This window comes from Syngnathus leptorhynchus, chromosome 4, assembly GCF_054491065.1.
Source record: "Syngnathus leptorhynchus isolate UIUO chromosome 4, UIUO_Slep, whole genome shotgun sequence".
Taxonomy (NCBI): Eukaryota; Metazoa; Chordata; class Actinopteri; order Syngnathiformes; family Syngnathidae; genus Syngnathus; species Syngnathus leptorhynchus.
Genome location: NC_141198.1, coordinates 2330574 through 2351886, shown reverse-complemented (window position 1 = coordinate 2351886; position 21313 = coordinate 2330574). Strand labels below are relative to the sequence as shown.

General features: G+C 46.6%; 1 protein-coding gene across 5 annotated transcripts in view; it reads right to left on the bottom strand.

The window, feature by feature from the left end:
- The window catches only part of ube2l3b (ubiquitin-conjugating enzyme E2L 3b), a 54623-nt gene that overhangs the window by 22366 nt on the left and 10944 nt on the right, over window positions 1-21313 (bottom strand). For 4 of the 5 annotated variants that reach the window (XR_015065915.1, XM_085910560.1, XM_085910558.1 and 1 more), the window contains exons 2-3: window positions 16784-16879; window positions 16515-16701 (exon numbers count right to left, since the gene is read on the bottom strand). Coding sequence is in view for 3 of the 5 variants with exons in the window: in XM_085910560.1 (XP_085766686.1) it covers window positions 16515-16701; window positions 16784-16879 (283 nt within the window). In the remaining 2 variants the exon portion in view is untranslated. Of the gene's footprint in view, window positions 1-4549; window positions 4663-16514; window positions 16702-16783; window positions 16880-21313 lie in introns of all 5 variants that reach the window. The other variant, XR_015065914.1, reaches the window with a different exon arrangement.

The following is a 21313-nucleotide window of genomic DNA, read 5'->3' as shown; positions in this document are numbered from 1 at the left end:
TACACTATCCAAAACCAAACAGTCATGTATCATATCGTTCCGCAATATCAAAAACATCAATTTAGCAGATTTCACTACAGCCATTGGCAGTCTCCCCACCATCACACCCCCATTTACAACAATGGACTACAAACTCTGCTTAACTCATTTGCAACCCTCAAAACCCGAACTGTTTCTTTCCCCTACTCAGCTCCCTGGTTCTCTCCTCATCTGTGCCAACTAAAAGCCAAAGGACGACAGCTGGAGCGGCTTTCTTGCAAAACTGGACTCACCAATCATAAACAGTTATACCATACCCACATTATGCAATATAAGGATGCAATTTCCTCCGCTTGATCACATTATTTTGCGAAGAAAATTACAGCCGGTGCGGGGAACACCAAGAGTCCTGTTTGCCGTGAATAATAATTCAACCCGCCCCCTTGACTCCCTCTCCCCACACTTCTACTCTACTGACCACTGTAACACCCTGATGTCCTTCTTCGACAATAAAATAGCCACTATCCACCAGCTACTGACCCCTAACTTGTCCAGCTGTCCATCATCTTTCCTTTCTCACCCTCCCTTCCTGCTTCCAACTTCCCTCTGCTGCTGATCTATCTAAACTCATTCAAAATTCAAAGCCATGTCAACTTGACCCCCTGCCTTCCCTGATCTTAGCCTCCCTCCCCTCTCTGCTGCCCCTGATTACTGCCATCATCCATTCTTCCCTCACCTCTGGTTATGTCCTTCTATCTTCCAAATCTGCTACAGTCACACCAAGTCTTAAAAAACCTGGCCTAGACCCCAATATCCTCAGTAACGTTTGCCCCATCTCCAACCTGCCATTTCTCTCCAAAATTCTCAAAAAAGTCATTGCATCACAGATCCACACTCACCTTTCCAGTAATAAACTATACGAACAGTTCCCATCCTTTTTTCGGCTTCGACATAGTACCGAAACAGCCCTCATTAAAATCACAAATGATCTCCTGACTGCAGCCGACTCTGGTCACCTATGGTCACGAGCTATGGGTCGTGACCGAAAGAACGAGATCCAGGATACAAGCGGCCGAAATGAGTTTCCTCCGCAGGGTGTCGGGGCTCTCCCTTAGAGATAGGGTGTGAAGCTCGGTCATCCGGGAGAGACTCAGAGTAGAGCCGCTGCTCCTCCACGTTGAGAGGAGCCAGATGAGGTGGCTCGGGGCATCTCATCAGGATACGAGGAGACCCCAGGGACGACCCAGGACGCGCTGGAGAGACTATGTCTCTCAGCTGGCCTGAGAACGTCTTGGGATCCCCCGGGATGAGCTGGATAAAGTGGCTGGAGAGAGGGAAGTTTGGGAGTCCCTCCTAAAGCTGCTGCCCTCGCGACCTGACCCCGGATAAGCGGAAGAAGATGGACGGATGGTCCAATAGGGTTGTAAAATATCAAATGTGAAACACTCACTGTATATTTGTTGGGTGGGCGACAGACTTGACAACAGTGAGCATCTGTCGGCGGGTCTTAACCCAGAAATCGATTATTTGTCTATATGTGACGGCTTCTGTGCATTGGATAGGCGGGCTGTAGTTTGCAACATTGTCACAGCATGCAAAATGGCAATTTAAATATTTATGACTAGCAAACCAAAAACACTGCATAAGACTCGCTATTTGCAAAACATGGCAGAAACCTAAATGCTCCAAATGCTATGTAATGTAATTTTCGAACTATAAGTCCTGTTTTTTTTCATAGTTTGGGTGGGGGGGCGACTTATACTGAGGAGCGACTTATATGAGTTTTTTCACAAATTTTCACAATTAAAAATAAATAAATAAGTGAAACCACGATAAACGAACCGCGATGTAGCAAGGGGTTACTGTAATTTGAATTTCAAGTGACGTCAGCGGCGCGGTGGTTGTTTACATAAAGGACAAAGATTCGATCACGGGATGACGAAGATGACGAAAGGCGTACTACCGGCATCATTAGCGGCTTTGTTTATAAGTGACACGGAGGACAAAGAGTTTGAAGGATTTCATGATTTGGAGTGACACAGAAGGTTTGAAAAACTATTATGGCTTTTACGCATGCCCGGTCTTACTTACGGAGCTCTCTTTCACCTCCCTGGATGGAAGTCGGGGGCCGGCGCTCGGCCGGGTGGCTGTCCGGGGACGGTGGATAGGGCTCGGACATGGCTTTTAAACACTGGAAGTGCCACCTCCAGGGATGGAAGTTTATGCCGCCACACGCCTGGAAGTCCACGCCGTTGCTTGGAGCCGTGTGGCAAGGCTCCAGTTATAGTTATAGTTATTTGATGTATTTTATTTCGTGTAGCAACTTGTATATGTTTTTATCGTTACAGTTCAGTAGTTATTGGCTTGTTACCAAACCCACGTCTTTCCTTGTACTTTGTTAACGCTACAATATAGTTATATATACACACACACACACACATATATATATATTATATATATATAGATATAGATATATATTATACATATATAGTTATATACTAATATACATATACTAATAACGATGAGGCTGACGTCAGGGCGCACACTCGGCGTTGTTGACAAAGGACGAGGAATTTGATTGATGGATTTAATGATTTGGAGTGACACAGATGGTTTGATAATATTATTGTGTGAAGGCGAAGGCAATTTCTGTCTTTCTTCTTCTTCCACACAATTCAACCCATTCACTCCATTCCACTTTTCACGCATTCCAAATATTCACGAGATGAGCGCTTCCATTTTTCTTATTCCGAAAATTCTCAGATTCCGCAAAATTCCCAAATTTCCGACAAATTTTTCCCCATTTATTCTCAATGGCACATTCAACATTTCACATTCACGTCGTTCCAGTTTGAAATTCACGTCATTCAGCACATTCACATCACATTGGGAAAGATTCTCAACATTCCCCAACTTCCCACTTCCCAAAAACTCTGCATTTTCAATTTTGAAATTCCCCAAAATTCCGTTTTTCACCTCTAGTTTCCACATTTTTCAACCGATTCAACCCATTCCAGCTTTCAACTCTTCATATTCTTCGACGCTATTCCCCAAATTCCCAATTCCCCAAAATTCCGCATTTTCAAATTTGAAATCCCACCAAATTCCACCAAGTTCCACCAAATTCCCCCAAATTCAGTTTTTCACCTCTAAATTCCACGTTTCAACCGATTCAACCCATTCCAGCTTTCAACTCTTCATATTCTTCCACGCTATTCCCCAAATTCCCACTTCCCAAAAATTCCGCATTTTCAAATTTGAAATTCCACCAAATTCCACCAAATTCCCCCAAATTCCGTTTTTCACCTCTAAATTCCGCATTTTTCAACCGATTCAACCCATTCCAACTTTATTCACCTTATGCTTCCAATATTCACCCCCTTGACCCCCAGTTCCACTATGTGGCGGCCATCTTGGATTGACCCTAAAATGACCCCAATGAGCCCTGATTGGACCGATAAAGACCCCAGGTACCCCGGAAGTGACCCCCAAATGAACCGGAAGTGACCCCCAATGAACCGGAAGTGACCTCAGGCAAACCGGAAGTGACCCCAAATAGACCGGAAGTGACCTCAGGCAAACCGGAAGTGACCCCAAATAGACCGGAAGTGACCTCAGGCAAACAGGAAGTGACCCCAAATAGACCAGAAGTGACTCAAATAAACCTTAAGTGACCTAGATTGAACCGGAAGTGACCCACATAAACCAGAAGTGACCTCAGCTAAACCGGAAGTGGCCTAAATTGAACCGGAAGTGACCCAAATAAACCGGACGTGACCTCAGCTAAGCCGGAAGTGGCCTAAATTGAACCAGAAGTGACCCAAATAAACCGGAAGTGGCCTAAATTGAACCGAAAGTGACCCAAATAAACCGGAAGTGACCCAAATTGAACCGAAATTCCACCAAATTCTCAGAAATTCCGTTTTACACCTCTATTTTCCATATTTTTCAACTGATTCAACCCATTCCAACTCTTCATCTTTTTCTTTCCTATTCCCCAAATTCCCATGTCGCATAAATTCCACATTTTCAAATTTGAAATTCCACCAAATTCTCCAAAATTCTGTTTTTCATCTTTAATTTCCACATTTTTCCACCGATTCAACCCATTCCAGCTTTCAACTCTTCATATTCTTCCACGCTATTCCCCAAATTCCCAATTCCCAAAAATTCCGCATTTTCAAATTTTCCTCCCTATTCCGCAAATTCCCATTTCCCATAGATTTCTCATTTTCAAATTTGAAATTCCACCAAATTCTCAAAAATTCCGTTTTTCACCTTTAAATTCTACGTTTCTCGAGAAATTCAACTCATTCCAAAATCATTCCGCAGTATTCCGTATATCGAGGTGGAATGGGACTAGCTATAAGGGGTTGAGTGTCTGAGCAGGATTGTCATGATTAGCAAGATGAATAGAGCTCATGCTAACAATTAGGTTAGCTACAACCTATGCTATATGTTGTATCCAGCCGATTTACAGTTAAACTATTCTGTTCTAGCTGACCTACAGGTCCCTCTAATGGGGAAAGCAAGGGTATAAGAAGGGTGAAAGTGGTGCACGAAGCCATACCTTTAGTTTAATCAGCCGGAGATTTAGGGAGCGAAGATAGTTGATAAACTGAGGAATGAGTCCAAGTCCAAGCAGTGGTGTGGCCCAAGATGGTAAAAATCGCAGCTTTTCTCCTTGTAAAAGTTAAAAATTGTCTCCAAAAACTAAAACTAAAAACACAGGCTGCAGTTAGATGTGATTAGAAAAGAGTTAGAGAATAACGAGAGTTACAGAATAAAGTTTATATATATATATATATATATATATATAGAGGGTGTGCTCTCTGTCCCTTTCCAAGGATGACCACTCAAACCAAGAAAAAAAATCTTTAGCACTGTAGGCATTTACAACTGTTGTCATCTCTTTGTCACTACGGACGGAAAGTCCGTGTTTAAGTTCAGATCATCACAAACCCAAAAAACAGCAACGAGGTCCAGTATGGGGATGACAGAGTAAAAAATAACTGCCCAAAACGATCAGAACTGTATTTCTGCAGCACCTGGTGGGATATATTATTTTTCTACACTCCTGGGTACTCCAGATACACATGAAAATTATTAATAGAGCTAAAACAGTCAATTTTTCATGATAAGTGTCCTTTAATGGTGGCGGAATTCTACAGCCTCCAGTACAATCAACCGCTTTGAAAAAGAGGTCACTGACTTTAATTTAAACACACACACGTGAGCACGCACGTGAGCACGCACACACACGGACAGGCACACTCCACGTTTTTTTTTGCTTTTGTATTCATTTTATTGTGCACTTGTAGTCTCCAAGATTGCAGAGAATCATTCCCCTCTATACATATTCTACAGTGGGGAAAACAAGTATTTGATACTCTGCTGAATTTTCAGGTTTGCAAAGCATGTACAGGGTCCAGCAAAATGATCTGACACATTTGTAGATTTAATAAAATGCAAATAAATCAAAGAAACAAAAAAGTTTTTTTTATTTTCGAAAGGCACATATAATGCCATTTTGTTTCATTTTATTTCCGTTTCATTTTTGAATAATGTTATTTTGTTTCATTTCAGTTGCTAACATGAATTTTGATTTTTGTTTCAATGCTGATCCACTGACTCTGAAGTTAGTAACCCATAACAATATTGTGTTTTGAGCAGGTACGGGATCATGTCTACCTCTCTCTGTCCCAACCGATCGGTGTTTTGTTCATTTGATAAGTGTTTGTCAGACAGTTTTATGTGTTTGTCTGATCGTACCACGTTGCGCTACAAGTACAGCAGGCAGGTTCTGCTCGACATCGGCAAAAGCGAGTTTTGCGGCGTTTCGGACTTTGATACGGGGACATTAAAGTCACTGGGACTGCTCCGGCCTGACTCATCGCCGGACTCGTCTGCTGCTCCTTCCCCGGACAAGCAGCGTCGGAAGCGGTGTGCGAGGAGGCAGAAGAGGGGGAAGCGCGGAGGCGTCCGGGCCAAGCTAGCGGCGAACCCAACTCGCCCGGCCGTGCCTTCCATTCTTCTGGCGAATGTCCGGTCGCTGGACAACAAGATGGATTACATTTGTCTGCTGAGATCCACGAACCGGGCAGTGAGCAACTGCTGCGTGCTCGTGTTCACTGAAACTTGGCTGAATGTCAACATTCCGGACTCTGCTGTGCAACTGGAGCGGCTGGCGTGCTTTCGAGCGGACCGGGCAATTGAAGGAGGGAAATCGCGTGGAGGAGGTTTATGTGTCTACATCCGCGACGAATTGTGCCGGGACTCTGTAGTGGTATGCAGGCACTGCTCGCCATTGGCGGAGTTTGTGATCGTTAAGTGCCGTCCTTTTTACCTACCAAGGGAGTTTACTGCGATTCTGCTTGTCGCGGTCTACATCGCGCCTTCCAACGTTGGTAGTGACAGGATCACGGCCCTTAATGACCTGTATCAGGCGCACCCTGACGGTCTCATCATCTTCGCTGGTGATTTTAATCATGCTGACCTGAAGTCTGTCTTTCCAAAGCTTCACCAGCATGTTACTTTTCCAACGCGTTACTCTGCCGTTAGCGTGAGGAGGACGCTTGCTGCTATCAACACCCGTAAGGCGGTGGGCCCGGACAACATCCCGGGACGGGCGCTGAAGAACTGCGCTGAGGAGCTGATGGATGTCTTCACGGACATCTTTAACATTTCCCTGCGGCAGGCCGTCGTCCCGTCTTGCTTCAAGGCTGCCACCATCATACCTGTGCCGAAAAATCCTGCTCCCTCCTGCTTCAATGACTACCGCCCTGTGGCACTGACCCCCATTGTCATGGTGCTTTGAGAGGCTTGTCTTGGCGCACGTCAGATCTGTTCTTCCCCCCACCGTGGACCCCTTCCAGTTTGCCTTCCGACCCAATCGGTCCTCTGAGGATGCCATCTGCTCTGCCCTCCACTCTGCCCTCACCCACCTGGAGAACAGGGACTAGTATGTGAGATTGCTGTTTGTGGACTTCACTTCTGCATTCAACACCATTGTTCCACAGCGTCTCATTTGCAAACTTGACAAGCTGGGCCTCAGTACCTCCCTTTGCAACTGGCTACTGGACTTTCTCTGTTAGAGGCCTCAGGTAGTACGTGTTGGCGACAATATCTCCGGCAGCATCACGCTGAGCACGGGGGCCCCCCAAGGCTGCGTGCTCAGTCCGCTGCTCTTCACCCTGCTAACGCATGACTGCACTGCGACCTACAGCAGCAACCACGTGCTGAAATATGCCGACGACACGACTGTGGTGGGTCTGATCACCGGTGGCGACGAGACTCACTACAGATCGGAGGTCGACCTTTTGGCCGCTTGGTGCAGGGACAACAACCTTCTGCTGAACGTCAACAAGACCAAGGAGATTATCATTGACTTCCGGAAGGGTCATGCCCACCACCTGCCGCTGACCGTCGACGGAGCTGTGGTGGAGAGAGTGAGTAGCACCAGATTCCTGGGGGTGCACATCAGTGAGGACCTCTCCTGGACCACCAACACTGCGTCACTGGCGAAGAAGGCTCAGCGCCGCCTGTACTTTTTGCGGAAACTCAGGCGGGCAAGTGCTCCTCCCGCCGTCATGACCACATTCTACCGTGGCACCATTGAGAGCGTCCTCTCCAGCTGCATCGCTGTGTGGGGTGGTGGCTGCCCTGAGTACAACATGAAGGCCCTGCAGCGCATAGTGACCACTGCGAGTAAAATCATAGGGGCTCCACTCCCCTCCCTGAAGGAAGTTTACGCCTCCCGTCTCACCCGCAAAGCGGCTGCGATTGTGTGTGATGAGAGTCACCCCGCTCATTCTTTGTTTGTACTTCTGCCCTCTAGAAAGAGATACAGATGCCTGCGCTCCCGCACCACCAGACTCAGAGACAGCTTCGTGCTCCAAGCTGTCCGGATCCTGAATTCCCTCCCCCCTCCGCTACATGACGTCCTGTTCTTTTGCGCTATGATCTGGCTGTCTGCTGTTAGCGCGCTTGCTCTTATTTGTCTATTTATTTATTTATTGTTTATTATTTGGGTTATTTGCTCATTACTTATTCGTTGCTCTTGTCTGTTCGTTTTTACTCTTTGTGCTATTTGATGTGAGTGTTGTGTACTGTCTAGTCACCGTGGGACGGTGGGAAACGTAATTTCGATCTCTTTGTGTGCCTGGCATGTGAAGAAATTGACAATAAAGCGGACTTTGACTTTGTCTGATGCGCAAACGGAACGCTCTTTGTATTGCAGTTACAGATTCGTTTTTGATAAATGTTTCCACAATGAAAGCGTGACGCTCACCTAAACCGGTGAGCGTTACTAACTTCAGAGTCAGTGGATCAGCATTTAAACAAAAATCAACCGGCCGATCTCACACCGCCAGAACTCCAGAAAATGTGGCAGCGGTAAGACCGAAATAACATGATACAAAAACAAAACTAAAATGAAATTAAACCAAAAAATTGTATTATATGTACTTTTGGAAAATAAAATAAACCTTATATTTCTTAGCATTTTATTATACCTACAAATCCATCCAACCATCCATCTTCTTCCGCTTATCCGGGGTCGGGTCGCGGGGGCAGCAGCTTTAGGCGGGACTCCACGACTTCCTTCTCCCCAGCCACTTCATCCAGCTCATCCCGGGGGATCCCAAGGCGTTACCAGGCCAGCCGAGAGACGACCTCATCTGGCTCCTCTCAACGTGGAGGAGCAGCGGCTCTACTCCAAGTCTCTCCCGGATGACCGAGCTTCTCACCCGATCTCTAAGGGAGAGCCCGGACACCCCGCGGAGGAAACTCATTTCGGCCGCTTGTATCCTGGATCTCGTTCTTTCGGTCACGACCCATAGCTCGTGACCATAGGTGAGGGTAGGAGTGTAGATTGACCGGTAAATCGAGAGATTTGCCATTTGGCTCAGCTTTTTCACCACGACGGACCGGTACAGAGTCCGCATTACTGCCGACGCTACACCGATCCGCCTGTCGATCTCGCGCTCCATCCTGCCCTCACTCGTGGACAAGACCCCAAGATACTTAAAATCCTCCACTTGGGGCAGGATTTCATCCTCGATCCGGAGAGGGCATTCCCCTGTAATTGGAACACACCCTTCGGTCCCCCTTCTTAAAGAGGGGAACCACATCCCCAGTCTGCCAATCCAGAGGCACCGTCCCCGATGTCCACGCAATGCTGTAGAGGCGTGTCAGCCAGGACAGCCCCACAACATCCAGAGCCTTTAAGAACTCCGGGCGGATCTAATCCACCCCCGGGGCCTTGCCACCGAGGAGTTTTTTAACTACCTCAGTGACTTCGACCTTCAAGATTGGAGAGTCCGCCTCAGTCTCCAGGCCCTGCTTCCACAATGGAAGGCGTGTCAGTCGAATTGAGGAGGTCTTTGAAGTGTTCCCCCCACCGACTCACGACGTCCCGAGTCGAGGTCAGCAGCACACCATCTCCACTGTAAACAGTGTTGACCGTGCACTGCTTCCCCCTCCTGAGACGCTGGATGATGGACCAGAATTTCCTCGAAGCTGTCAGGAAGTCATTCTCAATGGCCTCGCCAAACTCCTCCCACGCATGGGTTTTTGCCTCATTAACTGCCGAAGCCGTGTTTCGCTTGGCCAGCCGGTACTCGTCAGCTGCCTCCGGAGTCCCGCAGGACAATACGGCCCGATAGGACTCCTCCTTCAGCTTGACGGCATCCCTTACCGCCGGTGTCCACCGGCGGGTTCGGGGATTGCCGCCACGACAGGCACCAACAACCTTACGGCCACAGTCCAATCGGATGCCTCAACAATGGAGGCACCGAACATGGTCCACTCGGACTCAATGTCCCCCGCCTCCCCCGGGACGTGGGAAAAGCTCTGCCGGAGGTGGGAGTTGAAGCTCTTCCTAACAGCGGATTCTGCCAGACGTTCCCAGCAGACCCTCACAGAGCGTTAGGGCCTGCCAGGTCGGACCGGCATCTTTCCCCACCATTGGAGCCAATCCACCACCAAGTGGTGATCAGTTGACAGCTCCGCCCCTCTCCATCCGTGTCGAGCACAGAAGCCCAACAATAGAACACCGCTCGGGTTCAGATCTGGGGGGGCCGTTCCTCCCAATCACGCCCTTCCAGGTCTCACTATCATTGCCCACGTGAGCATTGAAGTCACCCAGTAGAACGATGGGGCCATGTATTGATGGCAGCCGCCCAGCCGGGGGGGGCAATAAGTATGCCAACACATACTCGACGCCTCTCACCGTGGGCAACTCCAGAGTGGAAGAGAGTTCAGCCCCTCTCGAGAGGGCTTGTACCGGGTTAGGATTAACCCTAACCCTGTACCAAACTATGTGTGGAGACAAGTCCGACTATGTCTAGTCGGAACTTTTCTGCCTCACACACCAGCTCGGGCTCCTTTCCAGCCAAAGAGGTGACATTCCATGTTCCTAGAGCCAGCCTCTGCAGCCGGGGATCGGACCGCCAAGGTCCACGCCTTTGGCCGGCGCCCAGCTCACTTTGCACCCGACCCCTTTGGTCCCTCCTACAGTTGGTGAGCCCATGGGAAGGGTGACCCACGTTTTCTTTTCGGGATATGCCCGGCCGGCGAAGGCCCGGCCACCAGGCGCTCACCTTCGAGCCCCACCTCCAGGCCTGGATCCAGAGAGGGGCCCGGTGACCCGCGTCCGGGCGGGGGAAAACTGAGTCCATTTTTGTTTATCATCATAAGGGGCTTTGGTGAGCCGTGCTTTGTCTGTCCCTTCACCTAGGACCCCTTTGCCATGGGTGACCCTACCAGGGGCATGAAGCCCCAGACAACATGGCTCCTAGGATCATAGGGGCACGCAAACCCCTCCACAACGATAAGGTGACGACTCACGGAGGGCTAAACCTACACATTTTCATTCTTATTTTGCCGCACCCTGTAGAAGTCTGTCATTTCTATCATAGGTACTCCAACTGTGGGTGATGAAATCTAAAACAAAAATCCAATCACATTGTATGATTTTTAAATAATTAATTTCCATTTTATTGCATGAAATAAGTATTTGATATATCAGAAAAACAGAACTTAATATTTCGTGCAGAAACCTTTGTTTGCAATTACAGAGATCAGACGTTTCCTGTAGTTCTTGACCAGGTTTGCACACACTGCAGCAGGGATTTTGGCCCACTCCTCTATACAGATCTCATCCAGAGCCTTTAGGTTACGGGGCTGGACGTCACGGACTTTAAGCTCCCTCCAAAGACTCCTTAGTTGCCCTGCCTGTGTTTTGGGTCGTTGTCATAATGGACGACCCAGCCGTGACCCATCTTCAATGCTCTCACTGAGGGAAGGAGGTTGCTGGCCAAGATCTCACAATACATGGCCCCATCCATCCTACCCTGAATACGGTGAAGTCGTCCTGTTCCCTTTGCAGAAAAGCATCCCAAAGAATGATGTTTCCACCGCCATGCTTCACAGTTGGGATGGTGTTCTTGGGGTTGTACTCATCATTCTTCTTCTTCCAAACACAACGAGTGGAGTTTATACCAAAAAGTTCTATTTTTGTGTCATCAGACAACATGAACTTCTCCCATTCATGATCCAGAGGTTTTCTATTGCATATTTTTATCTATTACGTACATCACATCCGTTGGGGCGGGACTACCAAACAATTTCGCAAATCCGTCATCTTTATTACTCGGAGAGACTTTTGTCGTGCAAACAACTCAAGGATGCCTAAGTGGAGAGATCAAAATGTTCCGTTGTTGGATGCATCAATCCACACAACTCATTGCACCATCCCCCAGCATCAAAACCTCAAACAAGTGCCTGGTGAAATTCATTTTACAAGCAGTGTTCCCACTTCTGTGGGGAGTCCTGCTTGTTCAAGAACGAATGTTTCTGAAATCTTTTGTCAGTAGGATTTACCAAAAGACTTTGTTTCGTTGGTGGTCCAGCTCCTTCAATCTATGGAAACGATGGACACAGTAAACCGGTAAACTTGAGATGACACAAAAATAAACTGTATTTCGCTTTCATATTGTTGCATGTCTATGATTCACTCGTTTTCATAGCATTAGTGTCAGTCTTTCTGCTGATTTCAGAGCTGTGCACTCTGTTTTCAATTCTTGTGGGTGTATTTTGAGTACCGTATTTTCTGGATTATAAGCTGCTACTTTTTGCACAACCTTTGAACCCTGTGGCTTGTCGGCCGGTACAGCGTATATATGTTTCTTTTGTGATTTTTGTGAAGACTAATACACTTATACACTCATAAAAGGCTGTGGACCACTGTTGTGCAGCACCGCTTTGCTGGGCACAGGGATACGGTCACTAAGAAGAGTGGTGTGTTGATCACATGCCTGTCCACCAGGCAAATAGTGCCGTATAATTGACACAAAAGAGACAGAACCAGATCAAAACGGACATTAATGAAGAAAAGAAGCTTATTAAAACAAACCCTCATTATGGGGGACAAAAGAAATGCATATGATGCATTCTAAGTTTAAGGCAGTCGATTTGGCTCTAAACTAAGGAGCTAGAGCCGCTCATGCACTGCAGAAACTCAGGCGAGCAAGTGCTCTTCCTGCCGTCATGACCACATTCTACCGTGGCACCATTGAGAGCGTCCTCTCCAGTTGTATCACTGTGTGGGGTGGTGGCTGCACTGAATACAACATGAAGGCCCTGCAGCGCATAGTGAACACAGCCGATAGGATTTTTGGTGCTTCACTCCCCTCCCTGAAGGACATTTACACCTCCCGTCTCACCCGCAAGGCGACTGCGATTGTGTGTGATGTGAGTCACCCCGCTCACTCTTTGTTTGAGCTTCTGCCCTCTGGGAAGAGATACGGATGCCTGCGCTCCCGCACCACCAGACTCAGAGACAGCTTCGTGCTCCAAGCTGTCCGGATCCTGAATTCTCCCCCCCCCCCCCCTCTGCTACATGACGCCCTGTTCTTTTGCGCTACCTTCTGGCTGTCTGCTGTATGCACGCTTGGTCCATTTTGCTCCTCTTATTTGTCTATTTATTTATTTATTGTTTATTTATTGGGTTATTTGCTTGTTACTTATTCATCGCTCTTGTCTTCGTTTTTACTCTTTGTGCTATTTGCTGTATGTGTTGTGTAATGTGTCTAGTCACCGTGGGACGGTGGGAAACGTAATTTCAATCTCTTCGTGTGTCTTAACGTGAAGAAATTGACAAAGCAGACTAAGACTTTGACTCAAGTCACTAGAGGGCACTGGGCTATTGTGGATGACTTCTTGTTGCGTCACCCTTTTCTTAATTTAATTCCCGGTCACATCTACTTTGAAGCCATACATGTAGCTCGCTAGTTTAATGTAACTTAGTGCTTTGTGCATGAATAAAATTAGCATGAACAGACCCTTATCACGGAAAATGTAAGAAGAAATGCATAAAAGCTACAACGAAAGAGAGACTGAGAAAGTGTAAATATATCTGATGCCATTCCCATCAGACACAGAGGAGGAAGACTTCGATTGTTTCAGTGCACAGGAGCAAGATGAGGACGGCTCTCAGTGACTTTTACTGGTGTGTTTTTTTTAACCAGCCCTGTTAATGCTGTGCTACCGTATTACTGTTGCGTTACTGCCGCGTCTCAGTGACTTTTACGGGTATGTTTATTTTATGCCTGCCACTATATTCTTTATTCGCCTATATACAACCAGCCAAATAATAATACCATAAAAATAGAAAAACACAGATCAACAAAAGGAGATGAATAGTAAAATGAGCAAAAAAAGATGAAAAAGGGTTTATCCACCAGAGAAAAAAGTGGGGAGGAATCAAATATATAATAACGATGGTATTAGTGATATTTATAATAAAAGACTAACAACAATATCCAAAATGAAGATAAATTGTAATTTGGCAGTTTGTTCATGATGTTTTTGTTATGCAAGTTTCAGTAAGGATTTCTACAGCGTTTCAATTTAAACCGCCCTCCCCCATTTTTTTTTTTTTTTTTTTTTTTGATATCCCTTCTCCTGACCATAAACAAGCCCATATGTATTTATGCAATGGCAGTAAGAATTGTGGAGATGTTAAAATCTTGTAATTGATTCTTTTTGGTTGCTGACTGCTGGTCCATTTCTGTGTTGTGTATAGAAATCCTGCCACCTGCCATCTGAAATATTTTTTCAGTTTTTCCAGTTGAGCAGTTGTCTTGGCGATAGTTAGAACCACAAACGATTTTGATTTGTTTTTAATTTGTGATTCTTCAGTTCTTCTACATTTTGCAGACTGTGGGTGATATTCTGGTGAAGGAACCGGCATGGGCTGAACTGGTGGGCAGAGCCAAGTGCGTACGGGTGGTCATCTGAAGTGTAAAGAATTGGTCCCCAAACTTTTCACCACCACGGACCGGATTATTGTCAGAAAATATTTTCATGGATCGGTGTTTGATGAAGTCATGATTTTTCCGAAGAAAACTTCTAAATAGTATTCTAAAAAATCAAAATCAAACGTCGAAATCATCAATAAATGAAATACTCACTGACCACACATTGTTTATGGACGTATTCTTCGCAAAAATTGTCCATGTTTGAACTACAATCCCATTTCCGCAAAAAAGACCAGCCACAATCTTAAATCCTGCGATCATGTGGTTTTTAAACAGTTATGTTTTCTGATTGTAGGAGAGAAATGAAAGGTTTTTTTTATTGATGTCTTGGCAGTCTGCTCGATGTCTCACCAGGGGTGATAGTTTTGGGTTGAATGGATCTAATTGACAAGGTATTGTAACTAACTGGCTCAGTAGTAATGATAGAAATTTGAGCTTTTGACCTTGTGTTTTTGATTATTATATTGTAGTTAGTTTTACCCTCAAAGTTTTGTTTTTCCAGTAGAATGATGTTATTGTCGAGTCCAGTGTGATAAACAATTTTAATGTAAGTTGGATGGGAATCGTTGTAAACAGTCAGGTATTGGCAGTATCGTTTTAACTGTGGTAGTGCGTCGTATAATTGAGATTGGTAGTGTCGTCCATTGGTTTAGTTGTGTAATTTTTTAAAAGTGGTATGAAGTTCAGGTTTAACAGGTCAACATCCAGGTGGGGAATTTCATGTTCCGTTGTGCTCGTCTGCTGCTGGGGGACAGAACACGCTCTCTTACAGGGTGGAGCCAGCTATTTTGTCTTTATTTTGTATTTTAGAAGTTAACACAGAATTGAAAAACCTTTGTTTATTTATTCATTTATTCCCACAGAAGTACGAATATTTGGTAAGATTTTTGCCAACAAAAATTCACGGTGTGATACTGGTACCAGTACTTGGTCCAACATTAGTTTTTTTTCTGCTTGGCTCTGACCGAAGGCAGCCGCATTACTCTCGTTCTGCTCCCTTCCACCCCATTATCCCTATTTGTCGAGTTGATCTGTGTCTCTGTTTCAACATATTCTATCCTGCTGTATTTTTCTTCCAGAATCTAACCAGGTAATTAGTCAGATGGACTCTTGACTCCATCAACAAAAAAAACTTTCAACGAAAGCTGCAGGCAATGGGGACACTTCTTGCCCCTCTGGGACATTTGCTGCTGGGTACACCTTAAATTCCTGGAAGTGGCAGATGGTGTGCCTATGAATACTGTCCATAGAGGATGTAGAGGAAGTACATATTGTCAGACTTCTGATAACAAACTGCCTGCTGTTTTGAGTAGGCAGTTTCTTGATCCATCACAAAATTCAGCCGACTGGAGCAGCTTCGTTGGAATGGAACAAGATGGCAGTTCTTCTGGATTGTGAGGAGCACTCCAACTCATTTGATGATTGAGTGGATGCGATTTTTAGGGCTCTTTTCCAAAATGGAATCAACCTTGAAGATGTTAGAGTCTCGTCTTGACAGATCGATTGATGATTTGGGAAACTGATTGTGCCAGAGTGAGTCACAGGCTACAGACTTTCAAGTCTAACCAAATTCTCGTCAGCCTGCTCCCAACAAACATCTGTTAACTGGCCCTATACCCTGGATGAAGAATAGTATCTGTATAACCCCTTAAACCCCTCCCTTTCTCGGGTCTAAGACTGGTATACCAAGGACATCTCCATTGAGACGTTAAGACTGGCAAATAAGCCGTGGACACTGATACACACACACACGGAGGTACACACGGAGGCACACATGAAGGTGCGCGCACGCACATGATAAAACACAAAGACTCTTCATCACCGCCTTTGTTGGACTCCTGGATTCTTCCCGAAAACAATATCTGTGCTCCGGGTGCACTCGCATGGACTCAGCTGCTGGTCAGTTCTTCTCACGCTCCCCATCTACCCCATTCCAGGCTTGCTACTTCACTCTATGTAAAGTCTTGAGATTTGTTGGACTTGTCCTTTAATGTATGGTGTTTATGATGAGGTGTTTTGTTCTGGAATCAAATTATCCTCCACCAAGGAGTAACCAGGCCCTCTTTTTTCCTCCTACTCTTCCCTAGTGTCTCTCTTTCCAAGATCTTGCAATATTTAATGACAATAACAATCCATTCTTTCATCCATCTATCTAAGTGAAGCATCAAAACTAAAGGGCATTTATTCTTCCACAAACAAACACAACAAACCCACCTTGGTCAGTCCTGGTGGCTGGCTTCCAGTTCTCTGCACTGATAACAGGCAAACACACCTGCCCCTTCTCATCAATGTTGGGGTGATAGATCTTTGTTTTGAAGGTGATCTTGGGAGGCTTGAAAGGGTACTCAGTAGGGAAAATAATCTCAATCCTGAATGCGCCTTTGTCATAGGGAGGGTTGTCCTACATAGAAAGAGGAAATTGATAAAAGTGAGGTTCCAAAGATGCAGTTACAGTCACAGATTGAAAAAAAAAAGTTGCTTACAGGAACAATGAGCCCTTGCCATGACAACAGGTTTGATTCCTCAACTTGAATGTTTCTGAAATTTTTCATTCCAGATTTGCGAATCTCGTCAAGTTCCTGGGTAGAAAAAACATTTGAGTATATAGGAAGTGATAGAAGACAATAATAAAGAAGAAAGAAGACTTTCAAGTAAAACGTTTGGTAGGGCTGTCACAAAGAAATCGTTTTAGGATTGATTATCCGAATCGATTGATTATTCAATCATTTAATCAGGAACCCTCCCCAGATGTTTTTGTTTTTACTGGAGAAAAGACACGCTAACAATACGCCAGCCAACCCCCGATAGCTCCTTTCACTCGGCTGACGAGTTCATGAAATTTTTTGCTCGGAAGATTGAATCCATTAGGGATGAGATCAAGATGACCATTCCGATCACTCAGTCGGGACCGCCGATTACCGGCGCTGATGATCATGCGATAACCCTTTCAAATTTTAAAAGCGTGTCCCTCGAAAGGCTTACACAATTAGTTAGTGCGGCTAAACAAACAACATGTTTACTTGACCCGCTTCCAACCAAACTACTTAAAGAATTATTTCAAATCTTAGGACCGTCCGTTCTAAATATAATTAATCTGTCTATCTCCTCTGGGATAGTGCCTACAGCCTTTAAAACCGCTATCATTAAACCGCTACTTAAGCGATCAAATCTTGACCCGGACTGTCTCGGTAACTATAGGCCAGTTTCATATCTCCCATTCATAGCAAAACTGCTTGAAAAAGTAGTAGCGCAGCAGCTTATTGATTACATGGTCGCTAATAATCGATATGAATCTTTTCAGTCTGGGTTTAGAGCTAATCATTGCACTGAGACAGCACTTGCTAAAGTGACTAATGATCTCCTCTTAGCTATGGATTCAAATACTTCATCGGTATTGTTACTACTAGATCTTAGTGCTGCCTTTGACACTGTTGACTTTAACATTTTATTAGAGCGTCTTAAAGGTTGTGTTGGTATTTTGGGGTCAGCACTAGACTGGTTTCATTCGTATCTATCAGACAGGACGCACCGAGTGGTCCATGGCAATGCGTCCTCTGAGCTCTATAAAGTTACGTGTGGTGTCCCACAGGGATCGGTACTAGGACCAATTCTATTTAATATTTATATGACTCCGCTTGGGAACATAATACGTAAATATAATATTAGTTTTCAATGTTATGCGGATGACACCCAATTATATATGCCATTATCAATGACAGATCCGCGGGACTGTTGTAATCTTGAGGCATGCCTTGCAGAGATCAAGCAATGGATGTCTCTCAACTTCCTTCGTCTGAACCCAGATAAAACTGAGATGTTGATAATTGGTCCAGCTTGTTATCAACATTTATTTAAGGAAACCGCTATAACTCTAGATAGCCGTACTATCACTCAGAGTGATACTGTAACTAATCTCGGGGTAGTATTTGACCAAACGCTCTCCTTTCAAAAGCATATTAAAAATATAACCAGAATAGCATTTTTTCACCTTCGTAATATTGCTAAGATTCGCCCAATCCTCTCAACCAGTGATGCCGAAATTATTATACATGCATTTATCACGTCGCGCCTGGACTACTGTAATGCATTATTCTCTGGTCTTCCCAAGTCCAGCATCAAAAGTCTACAGTTAGTACAAAATGCTGCTGCAAGGCTGCTCTCACGGACAAGAAAATTTGATCACATTACCCCAATATTAGCCAATTTACATTGGCTCCCGGTCCATTTAAGATGTGACTTCAAAGTTCTTCTGTTAACCTATAAATCATTGCATGGCTTAGCGCCTTCATATCTCGTCGACTTAGTTGTTCCTTATGTTCCGTCTCGTAACCTTCGTTCGCAAAACGCTAGTTTTTTAGTGACACCTAGGGCCGAGAAAATGTCTGCAGGGGCTAGAGCATTTTTCATTCGGGCTCCAGAGCTCTGGAATGCCCTGCCGATGGATATTAGAACTGCTACCTCAGTAGAAACATTTAAGACACGTTTAAAGACGTATTTCTATGATGTGGCCTTTAATTAACCTCTCCCCGACCCCACTCCCCCCACCCCTCCCCGGCTGGGGAGGTGGTTAGGTGACACCCATGCTGACAATGGCTATCTAGATTCTCGTGGACCAATTCAGCATGAGGAAACTGCAGTGGAATATCCTCCTGGAGGACACTGCCAGGACAATCGAAGGCACCTCCGACAGCTCTTGGCTTTGGCCTGGGCATCCACTTTTTGATTTCCATATGATGTATTTGTCGTGTCATCGGATTTGCGGCCGCATGTTTTGGACACTCGGGTGAAGTGAAGGGCGGAGCTATCAACCGATCACCACCTGGTGGTGGGTTGGCTCAGATGGTGGGGGAAGATGCCGGTCACCCTGGCAGGCCCAAACGCTCTGTGAGGGTCTGCTGGGAACGTCTGGCAGAATCCCCTGTTAGGAAGAGCTTCGACTCCCACCTCTGGCAGAGCTTTTCCCACGTCCCGGGGGAGGCAGGGGACATTGAGTCTGAGTGGACCATGTTCCGCCCCTCCATTGTTGAGACAGCCGACCGAAGCTGTGGCCGTAAGGTTGTTGGGGCCTGTCGTGGCGGCAATCTCTGAACCCGCTGGTGGACACCGCCGATAAGGGATGACGTCAAGCTGAAAAAGGAGTCCTATCGGGCCGTTTTGGCCTGCAGGACTCTAGAGGCAGCTGACAGGTACCGGATGGCCAAGCGGAACGCGGCTTCGACGGTGGCTGAAACAAAAACCCGGCTGTGGGAGGAGTTTGGCGAGGCCATGGAGAATGACTTCCGGAAACCAGTGCGCAGTCAACACTGTTTACAGAGGAGATGGTGTGCTGCTGACCTCGACTCGGGACGTCGTGAGTCGGTGGGGAGAATACTTCAAAGACCTCCTCAATTCCACCGACATGCCTTCCATTGTGGAAGCAGGGCCTGGAGACTCTGAGGTGGACTCTCCAATCTCTGGGGTCTAAGTCACTGAAGTAGTTAAAAAACTCCTCGGTGGGAGGGCCCCGGGGGTGGATGAGATCCGCCCGAAGTTCTTAAAGGCTCTGGATGTTGTGGGGCTGTCATGGCTGACAAGCCTCTAGAGCATTGCGTGGACATCGGGGATGGTGCCTCTGGATTGGCAGACTGGGGTGGTGGTTCCCCTCTTTAAGAAGGGGGACCGGAGGGTGTGTTCCAATTACAGGGGAATCACACTCCTCCACGAACCGGGCTGTGTGCTCGTGTTCACTGAAACTTGGCTGAATGGCAACATTCCAGACTCTGCTGTGCAACTGGAGCGGCTAGCGTGCTATCGAGCGGACCGGGCCATTGAAAAAGGAAGAAAATCGCGTGGAGGAGGTATATGTGTCCACATCCGCGCCGAATGGGGCCGGGACTCTGTAGTTGTATGCAGACACTGCTCGCCACTGGCATAGTTTGTGATCGTTAAGTGCCGTCCTTTCTACTACCAAGGGAGTTTACTGCGATTCTGCTTGTCACGGTCTACATCCCGCCTTCCAACGTTGGAAGTGACAGGATCACGGCCCTTAATGAACTGTATCAGGCTGTCAGTGATCAGCAGACGGCGCACCCTGACGGTCTCATCATCTTCGCTGGTGATTTTAATCATGCTGACCTGAAGTCTGTCTTTCCAAAGCTTCACCAGCATGTTACTTTTCCAACGCGTGGTGGCAGCTTCCTGGACTTGGTCTACACTGCACATTAAGGAGCTTTCAAGGCCACCCCCCTCCCCAACATCGGACTTTCTGATCACGTCACCGTTCTGCTTACCCCCGCGTACAGACAGAGAGTGAGAACTTCTAGGCCGGTTCGCAAACGAGTTAGGGTGTGGCCTGAGGGGGCCTCTGATGCTTTTCGGGACTGCTTTGGCACTACAGACTGGGAAATGTATAAGCAGGCAGCCACTTGCGACAATCGGACAGACATTGAGGAGTATGCTGACTCTGTGACCTCTTACATCGCTAAGTGCATTGATGATGTGACCCTCACTAAGTACGTCGTCACTCGGGCTAAGTGGAAGCCATGACTGACAGGGGCTGTCCTCGGGCTGCTGAAGGCCAGAGACAGAGCCTACAGGGCTGGGGATGAAGCGGGCGTGAGATCAGCTAGGGCGAAACTGTCCCGGGGCATCAAAGATGCAAAAAAGGCGTTCTCTTCCGAGATTACTGCCCACTTCAAGGACAGCGGGGATGCTCGGGGCCTGTGGCGAGGCATTCAGACCATCACGGACTACAAGCCTGCGCCGCAGAGATGTGAGGGCGACGTCCCTCTGCTCAACGAACTGAACTGCTTCTTTGCTCGCTTCGACGCATAGAACACCACTTGCCCGCTGAAGACCCTTCCCCATCCGTACGAGCAGCCTCTGTGCCTCTCTGCCGTTAGCGTGAGGAGGACACTTGCTGCTATCAACACCCGTAAGGCGGCAGGCCCGGACAACATCCCGGGACGGGCGCTGAAGGACTGCACTGAGGAGCTGATGGATGTCTTCGCGGACATATTTAATATTTTCCTGCA